A 9748-nucleotide genomic window follows, 5' to 3' on the forward strand; every position below is an offset into this window, starting at 1 on the left:
CACTGTATTCATAGTCAGGAAGCAGAGAGAGATGGATGCTGGTGTTCAGTTCTCTCCTCCATTTATCCCTTTTTGTTCAGTTTGGGATTATAGCCCACAAGATGGTACTGGACACTTCCAAGGTTTGTCTCCTTCTTTGGTTAAGCCTCTTGGGAAGTCCTTTCACAGAGGGCATGCCTAGAGGTGATTCCCAACCTAGTCAGGTTGAGCATGAAGAACACCCATCACGGAATATTTACTTCATTTTCTTTATCCATTTATCTGCTAATGGACCCTTCTAGGCTGGTTTCAAATCTAGGCATTTGTCCATAATGCAGCAATACATGGGGATGGGCAAGTACTCTATGCTGATGTCCATGTCCTTACAGTTCTTTAGATACACACTCAAGCATGGTAGAGATGGGTCATATGGTAGTTCCAGTGGATAACAGTTTCTTTCCCATTTTTTTTTTGCCAGAATTTGTGTCTGTTTTCTTGATGACAACCCTACTGAGCAGGGTGAAATGGAATCTCAGAGAAGTCTTTTGTGTTTATCAGAATGCTCCAATAGTTTTGAAATATTTATTGTCCCTTTGTCCTTTTCCCCTTAAGAACTGTCTATTAAATTCAGCAGTCCATCTTTAAAAAGATTTCTCTATTTTTATTTTATGTATGTCACTATTTGCCTGCATGTGTGTCTATGTAACATGTGCATGCCTGGTGCTTCCATGGGCATGGAAGCCAGAGAGTGTGTTGGATCCCCTAGAATTGGAGTTATAGACAATTGTGAGCTGCCCTGTGGGTCCTGGTAATTAAGTTCCTGGTCCTCTTAAAGAACAGTAAGTGCTCTTAACCATTGAGCCGTCTGTCTAGATATTTAATATTTGGACTTTTCTATAGATTCTAGATATTAATCTCCTGCCCAATGTATTGTTGATAAGGATTTCCCAGGTCTCTGTAGTCTGTTCTTCACTTAATTATTTCCTTTATGGTGTAGATACTTTATAAAATGATATAACCCTATTTAAGAGTTATTTTCTGTGTTATTGGAGACTGTTTGCAAAAATCCTCACACAAGCTTCTATCTTCAAGTGTTTTTGGCCTCTTATTGGTTTCTGACTTATATTAAGGTTTGTGGTTCATTTTACATTGACATTTTTCTGAAAGGTGAGATAGATGGATCTAGATTCATTCTTCAACACACAGACATCTACTTTTTCTTAGTATCAGTTCCTAAAGATACTGCCTTGTTTCTCAAAGTATGTTTTCCATACCTTTGTGGTTTACAGTATTTATATTTTGGAACTAGGGCTGTTAAAAACTAAGAGACAGGAAGAGGAAATTGTGGATGAAGAAGAAAAAGGGAACAGAGTGGGAACAAGGTGAAAGCATATAGGTTAGAGGAATAAAGAGAGGACAGTGTAGAGCAAGAAAGAAAAGCCATTACAATCTTCTTCCTCTCTTCCGCAGTGTTACCTGAGCCTTAGGTATGGGAGTGTTTTGTAGCTATGACAATTGAGACTGGGTTCCGCTACTCTGCATTTTGATTGGTTGTGGTTTTCTGCAGTGGTCTCAGTCTGTTGCAAAGAGAAGTTTCCTTGATAAGGATGAAGATTACACTGTCCTCTGGGTATAAGGGCAAAGGTTTATAGATTGCTGTTAGGAATTATGCTGGTTTAGTAAATTAGTGATTGTAGGTTCTCCTCCAATGACCATGACTTCACTAGCACTGAGTGGTAGCGTGTAACAAAATTGCAAATGTATAATTATTTTTTAATCTAACATCTATGCTTCTTCTGGGATAGGAAAACAACTTTAAACACAGCATATAAACCATATGTTAAGAACATTTTACTGTATCTTATATATACTATAAAACAAGAGATTGTATATATGTATATTAAATATATGTAATATCTATGTTAAGGGCATTTATAGAAATATGTTGTATATCCTATTGGTTTCCTTATTGCTGTAACAAAATATCTGAATAAATGGAGTTAAGGAAGGAAGAGTTGATTCTGGCACACTCTGTATAGTTCATCTTGGTGGGGAAGGCATGGTCATAGAAAGATTAGGAGACTGGTCATACTGTGTCTGTAGTCAAGAAGCATAGAGAGATGAATGCTGGTGTTCCACTTCTTTCTCCTTTGCATTTAGTGAAGGATGCAAGTGCATGGGATGATGCCACCACCATTTACAGTTGGCCTCCCCCTATCAGTTAGACATCACAGAGAATATCCACACAGCCATGCCAAGAGTGTGTTTCCTAGGTGATCATAAATCCATCCGAGTTGTAAATGGATATTAAACATTACACACACACACACACACACACACACACACACACACGTACACACGCACACACGCACGCACGCACACACACACAACTTTATAGGTATTTATTCTCAACCATGTGATTGCCCAAACCCATCTGAACAAGGATGGCACCAATGGGCATGTAAAGTGGATGGAGAAAAGTCCACGAGACCTCAGTCCTGCACAAAGAACTATAGACGACTGAGAAAAGCTACGAGTGTGAAAGGAAAGAACACACCGATTAGTTATCCAGTTCCAAATGGTCAGCTCTGAAAACATACATACAAGCAACATTATAAGGACTTAGCAGGTTATTTTCAAGAACATACATGTATACACACATATAGAGATATGTGTATCAACAATTAGTGAAAAAAGAGGCCATGAATTTGAAGGAGAGTAGGGACAGGTATATTGAGGGAAGGGAAGTGAGAAATGTAATTATATTGTAATTTCAAAAATAAAAAGTACAAAACATATTTATTCTATCATTATTATATTAAGTTAAGATAGTTTAAATACTCAGGAAGTAAATGTGTGCATACGTAAAATATAGTATGAAATTACTTTCCAAAGGGGTGAAGTTGCAGTGTACTGACGACCTCCCAATTACAGGATAGCTACAGTGCTTCGTTTTTCCTTAGATGATCTCTCTGCTTAGGCCTGCAGCATGACTGGGCTGCAAAGCTTCCCGGCACAGTGGCATTCCATTTGCTTACCACCAAAAAAGACTAACTATTATATTATGCTTTTTATTCCCAGTGCATGAGAGCTAAAATATTGGGTCCTCAAATCTATTTGGATCTTACTAATGGATTAACTATGGACATTCACATTCCATCAACATTTCAGAAAACTTTTCCTGAAAAGAGAGAGGTGGTAAATATTTTGAGCATACCATAAGGTCTCTGCTGTAGTCTGAAGTCTTTAATTGATAATCAATTAATGGGCATGGCTATAATCCAGTGAAACTTTGTTCACAGGAGTTAGAGGTATACGCAGGTCAGTGATAGACTCACTGCCTACCCATTACCAGGCTCTGGGTTTGAAAACTAGTACTGCAGGACAAAAAGATTTAGTATTATTTTTCTAATTGAAATGTTGTCTGATATGATGAATGTTTTTTTGAAGGTTTCAGAAGTACTTTATTTTTTCTTCAATATGCTATATTTTAGTGAATACACGATTCTTTGACTTGGAATCACTTCTAAGTTGATTTTGACACAATCACTTGATTATTGTAGCAGCTGGCATGACTACTGATCTCTCCATTCCTTTGGGGTGACTCTGCCAACAGGAGACAGGTTCCATTCTATGCCAATTTGTGTTGCTGTATATGTCCATGTAGAAACACAGAAGAAGAATCCACCTGCTAATAGAGCATTTCCATATTTGTCATGGAAATCAGGTGGCTGCCTTGCCACCACTTGCTGAATGCTTCGAACTTGGAGACGGCTTACTGCGTTCTTGACAAAGGGCAACATCGCGGAGAAGATGGAAATGTAGTGACCACAGCACTGCCTGAGTGCAAATTCGCCCCAGCTACCCTTGCAAAGCGCCCTGAAAGACCAATGATGAATGTTTTAAACCGACTCAAAACAATAGGAAACAAAAACATAATAATTTGGGTTATAATTATTACTTTTTATTGAAAATAATTTTCCTAAACAATATATTCTGATTATGGTTTCCTTGCTCCCAACTCCTCCCACATTCTGCACGCCTCTTCCACCACCCAACTCCACACCATTTTTTCTTTCTCATAATTACTTTAAAAATCAGAGACTCACTCTGTAGCCCTGACTGGCCTGGAACTCACAGAGATCTGCCTGCATCTGCCTTCTGAGTGCCGGTTTTAAAAGCGTGCACCATCATATCCAGACATAAGAGTGCTCTCACACAAACCTAACAATATCTACCACATCACATAGCAATAAAATCACAGTGAGCCACTGCTGATTATGTGGTCCAGTGCTGACCAAAACGCCATGTTCCATGATGACTTTTTAGGTTGAAAACAAAATGTTACTTCAAAGCTAGGTTGATTAGCTATGAAACTATTAATGAACCTAATTAAATATTTATACAATATTTTAAGGTAGCCTCAGCTCTGAGAAGGAGCCCATTTTGTGGGGAGATGATGTCTGAACTAAAAGAAAAAAAAAAAGAATTATTTTGTTTCACAGTACTATGTGTGGAAGAACTGTTTTGTTCTTTGATAAATTTAGCTGCCATTCATTCAATTAAAAGTTGAGAAATTCATGAAGGAGAAAAGGCCTTGCATATTAATAGACTTCTTTTTTCTAAGAGCCCCTTTGAAGGCTCTGTTCTTAATTAAGCTTTTAGACTTTTGTCCCCAATGGTATTGGTCCAAAAGCTTAATGAAATGTATCTCTAGGTTCCATAGGAATGAAATAACACTGAGAACCAACTCCCTTGAGAATTAGATGCCAGAATATTACAAGACAGGGTCCTAGAAAATCACCTTTGCACACAAAAGGGAGTAGAACAGGCACAAAGGAAAATGAGTTCTGAGATATTCGCAGCAGATTTTTAAATGTGTGAAACACATTTGTATGCATACATACATACCTTAGAAACTAATTAAGTATTGGGATTTCTAAACTATATATGCATGCATATTATTTTGGGAGTGTATGTGGCATTTTTGTCTTAAAGTAATGTCTTTTCTAAGAATCAATTAAAATTTTGTTATGTGTGGGGGTATTTAGCCTGCATATATGTTTGCTCACCATGTGTGTGCCTGGTGTCCACAGACGCCAGAAAAGGGCATCAAATCCCCTGGGTATGGAGTTATAGACAGTTGTGAGCCACCCTGTTGACGATGGGAACCAAACCTAGGTCTTCTGGAAGTACAACCAGTACATGGATTTTTCTGCAGAAAATAGTAACATTTGTAATAGATGTATTAAAATAAGGCTTTCAATGCTGGGAAGATGGTTCAAGGAGTAATGTGTTTGCTGTGCAAGAGAGAGAACTGTGTTTCAGACCCCAGAACCCACAGAAAGCCAGGAGGGTGTAACAGCCTACTTGGTGTCTCAGCATGTGGAAGGGTGCTGGACTGTGAGAAATCCTGACTCAGAACATAAGGTGGAAAGTAACTGATGGAGACACTTGCTGTTGTCAACCTCAGGCATCCACATGCATCCCCCATGCACACCTCATACACACACACATCCCACACACATACACACCACACCCACACCCACGTACACACACCACACACCCACACACCACACCACACATACCATATATATATATACCACACATACCCACATACACCACACCATGTACACACACACACCGTGACACACACACACACCATATGCACACCTACCCCACACAAAACACACACACCATATACACACATACCACAATACACTACACACACACATACCACACACACTATATATACACACATACCACACACACATCTCACACACACATAGCACACCACACACATACACACACACCACATGTCACACACACATATGTATACACACACATACACACACATATTATATATATGCCACTTAGTAGTGCTGCTTACAGGTTCAGAGTTGTACAAGGTAAAGACAGGTAGCGCCTGCAGACATTGTGCCAAGGACATTGTCTCTTGTTTGAGAAGAGTAACAGTTTGCTTTGAACAATCTCCCATTTCAGTATAGAGAGCTTGTTGAGAACAATGATATTCTATAGTATGTATTTAGCGATATTTTATTGATAAGTACTTTGTTCCTGGTAAAATACTTCTGGGTATTTCTCTTTCTTTCAATTTATTTGTTTCAAATATTTATGAAGGAGAAACAAAAGTTACTTTAACAGAAAATCTCAACATTTTCTAAACGGATCTCTATGAATTTCATACTCACTCATCATCAGTGTTTTGAGATCCAGCCTCTTTGGGGGTTTACCTCTTTTCAATACAGAAATAGCTGGTTTGGTGGGAAAGCACTTTGTAGAATAAGAGGGTCCAGGAAGAATCCTACAACTTGCTTATGTTTTTATCCTGTTGTTTTCAGAACTGCAGTGAGTCTATTAATAATCTACATAGAAGTCTAGCATGATCACTTATTAATAGATGTAGTTTTTACTAGTAAAAACATGCACGTTGGACAAATGACTATTTATAAAATATTTTCAGGAAAAAACCTACTACATTTCTTAGGAAGTTCCATCTTTTCAAATTATGTATATGCATTTATTATTTGCTGACTCTTAGGTATCATAATGTAAATTTGAATTTGCATTTGCTCATTAAACAAATCCAATTTCCAAGGAAAGTCACATTCTGAGGTATCAAAGATTAGAACTTCAGCATATCATTTTTTTGTAGGGCACAATTCAATCTATAACTGCTATCTCTATATATAATTTTTATTTATTATATTTACATTCTTCGTTTGTTTTTCCACTAAAGACTCCGTCTTTAAAATTTACTTGAGAGGCCTGGGGAGATGGCTCAGTGGGCAAAGTGCTCGCCGCACAAGCATGAGGACCGGGGTTCAGATCCCCAGCACCCCTGTAAAAAGCCAGGTGTGGTGGCAGGCGTCTATAGTCCCAGCTCTGGGTTGGGGGGTGGAGATAGAGGATCCAGAGATTCTGACCAGTAAGTCTGGCCAATCCTGGACCTCCAAGTTCAGTGACAGACAGTGTCTCAAAAACAAAAGATCAGGTGGATAGTGGTAGTGGAAGTTATTTGATGTTGACTTCTGGTCTCCACAAATGAATGCCCTTGTGCATACACCACCCCCACACAAACACGCATGGTCATACCATCCTCACACACATACATAGCAAATATATTCTGCTTTGTTACATTGAATTTTATCTATAATTTCAGAAAGTCTTAACAGTAGCATGTAGTTGATGAATACACTGAGGAACTATATGGTGGTCATCTGCCTATTTATTCCAGAAAGAATTCTGTAAGCCTTAAATTGTTTTAAATTTTATTTTTATTTTATGTGTATGGCTGGTTTGTGTCTGTCCGTGCACCTAGGTTGCCAGTAGAGGCCAGAAGAGGGCATTACACCCCCTGGAAGTGCAGTAACAGATGATTATGGGCTGCCATATGGGTGCTGGGAATTGAACTCAGGTTCTCTGGAAGAGCATCCAGTGATCTTAACTGCTGAGCCATCTCTCCAGTGAAATTCTGATTTTGGTTTTTGGTTTTAACTACTGAGATCCCCATCTCCCCCAGGTCCACTTCTATTGCAAAGTATCGTCTTTTTTAGGGCCATTTTTACATCACGGTTCCTCAAACAGTAGATGATGGGATTGAGCAGGGGAACAATGACAGTGTAGAGGACAGACACCACTTTGTTCGAATTGTAGGCGTACATGAGCTTAGGACGGGCATACGTAAAAAGGGTGGTGGAGTAAAAAAGCGTTACAACTGTCAGGTGAGAGGCACAGGTGGAGAAAGCCTTTTGGCGCCCCTGAGCTGATGGGATCTTGAGAATGGCGATGAGGATGGTGACATAAGATGTCACTACCACACAAAGGGGCACAGCAATGACCATGAGGGCCAAGAAGAAGTCTACCAGTTCAGCCTGGGAGGAGTCCTCACAGGAGACATTGAGGAGTGGAGAGATATCGCAGAAGTAGTGATTGATGTGTGGTGTGCCACAGTAGCGCAACCTAGCTATGAAAACCATCTTAATCATGGCTGTCATGAGCCCACAGAACCAGCACCCCCCAGCCAGTATTCCACAAAGCTGGTTGGTCATAATGACAGGGTAGCGTAGTGGATTGCAAATGGCTACATAGCGATCAAAGGCCATGACAGCAAGGAGTATGTACTCAGTGCAGACAAAGGTTACAAAGAAGTACAGTTGTGTCATGCAGCCATTGAAGGAGATGCTCTTATCCTTGCTGAGGAAGTTTACCAGCATCTTGGGACTGATGACAGTGACATACCACATCTCCAGGAAAGAGAGGTGACTTAGAAAGAAGTACATGGGCTTGTGCAGTTGCCCATCGCTGCGGATGGCCAGGATGATGAGAAGGTTCTCCACCAGCGTCAGCAGATAGGTCACCAGGAAGACAGAGAAGAGCAGAAACTGGAAGGCAGGTCGTGTTAGAAAGCCAAGCAGAATAAAATGTGTTGTCGCAGTACGATTGTCTACTTCCAGAACCTTGATGGCTGTGGGCGTGACTGGCTGTGGGCATAGTTAAAGTCAGTTCCTTCTGTGTCCCAAGCACCACCCTGAGATCACTTGTACTGATAACCTGCTTCTAGTGATTCATCATAACGAGAGCTTTCCTGCCTTCATGTCTCTATTTCCCCTTGAATTATGAACTAAAACTATTGAACAGCAATTAGCTTTAAGGAATTTGTATTCTAAGTTTTAAAAAATTAGTTCAAATGGTATAACTTGTCCAAGATCACACAGTAGTGATATCAGACCTACCATGTCCAAGCACTGTGCTTTTTCAATACATCACTGTTGGGCATAAGGAAGTCCCTTCAGACCACCCTTTCACTATGGGCAAAGCTTTCCTGTCTATAGCATGAAAAAGAAGGCAGAAGACTCAATTACTTATTCTTTAGGTATAATTTGTATGATGACAGACTAGTTTCATGTCCCCACTTATCTGTAGAGACAATTGTATTTGTTTAATCAAAAAATATCACAAAACCTTAATAAAGCAATAATTGAGTATACTCACAGTTTAATAGCAAATACAAGTGCAATATGAACATTCACCATCTTCTCAAAGGATAAAGATGAATGAATAATTTGAAGGACATTTCCTTCAATCCAATCCACTTTGCAGCCATCTTGATGGGCAATTTGGCAAAAGTATAGTTAAATCCCATCCTTGTGTTTGTCTAGGTAACTGAACATACTATATAAGCTTTCAAAATATGAGTTATTTTATTTCTCAGTTAAGAATTATAGGAAGACCTTCATGTTTTGTAACCATCAAATGGGATTTAGAGTTTAAGTTCCCATAGGCATTTGCTGTTATCTTTCCAAGCTACTATTTTTAGCTCCAAATCAACACACATTCTCTACATTATAATTTCCTTCCAAAGGATACACCTCAGCCTACCAATAACAAAACTCTGAAAAACAAATAGGTGAAAATGTCAGTTATTGTTAATGGAAAAAGAGGCAGAAATTGGACATTTTCCCGACTGTTAGAGTAAAGAACTCACCATCTTTTGGGAATAATATTATAAAAAAGCATTCCTGTAAGTGACACTTCTTATGTGGTAATCAAGTTAAGCATGGGCTCTCTCTAGGATGGGCTGAGATTTGCTCCGGGATCTCTGGCATTGAAAGCAATTCCTTGTTTCCAGCCCTCTTATGATCTATCATTTTGTTCCTTTTGTTGTCCGTAGCTGTTCCTGTTCCTTATTTCTCAACAGCTTTGTTTTTGAGATATAGAAGACTCAGAGAAAGCTATTTCTTAAGGA

At 39.2% G+C, this 9748-nt stretch overlaps 2 protein-coding genes across 2 annotated transcripts; both read right to left on the bottom strand.

The window, feature by feature from the left end:
• Positions 1 to 3418: 3418 nt before the first annotated feature.
• On the bottom strand, positions 3419 to 3782 carry LOC114690723 (cytochrome c oxidase subunit 7B, mitochondrial-like). The gene has a single exon (XM_037211058.1). It carries the CDS (start codon positions 3780 to 3782, stop codon positions 3555 to 3557), a length of 228 nt encoding a protein of 75 aa, XP_037066953.1. The 3' UTR covers positions 3419 to 3554.
• A 3711-nt stretch (positions 3783 to 7493) lies between these two features.
• On the bottom strand, positions 7494 to 8495 carry LOC114690724 (olfactory receptor 6Y1; the record flags this gene model as incomplete). The annotated part of the gene is made up of 1 exon (XM_028865608.1): positions 7494 to 8495. A coding segment is annotated over one exon (1002 nt), but the record flags the coding sequence as incomplete, so codon positions are not given.
• Between the last annotated feature and the right edge of the window lie 1253 nt (positions 8496 to 9748).

This window comes from Peromyscus leucopus, chromosome 15 (genome assembly GCF_004664715.2).
Source record: "Peromyscus leucopus breed LL Stock chromosome 15, UCI_PerLeu_2.1, whole genome shotgun sequence".
Lineage (NCBI taxonomy): Eukaryota > Metazoa > Chordata > Mammalia > Rodentia > Cricetidae > Peromyscus > Peromyscus leucopus.

What these genes read in the sequence shown, in the direction of transcription:
- LOC114690723 (XM_037211058.1), bottom strand. Translation starts at nt 3,782, where the DNA reads ATGTTGCCCTTTGTCAAGAACGCAGTAAGCCGTCTCCAAGTTCGAAGC.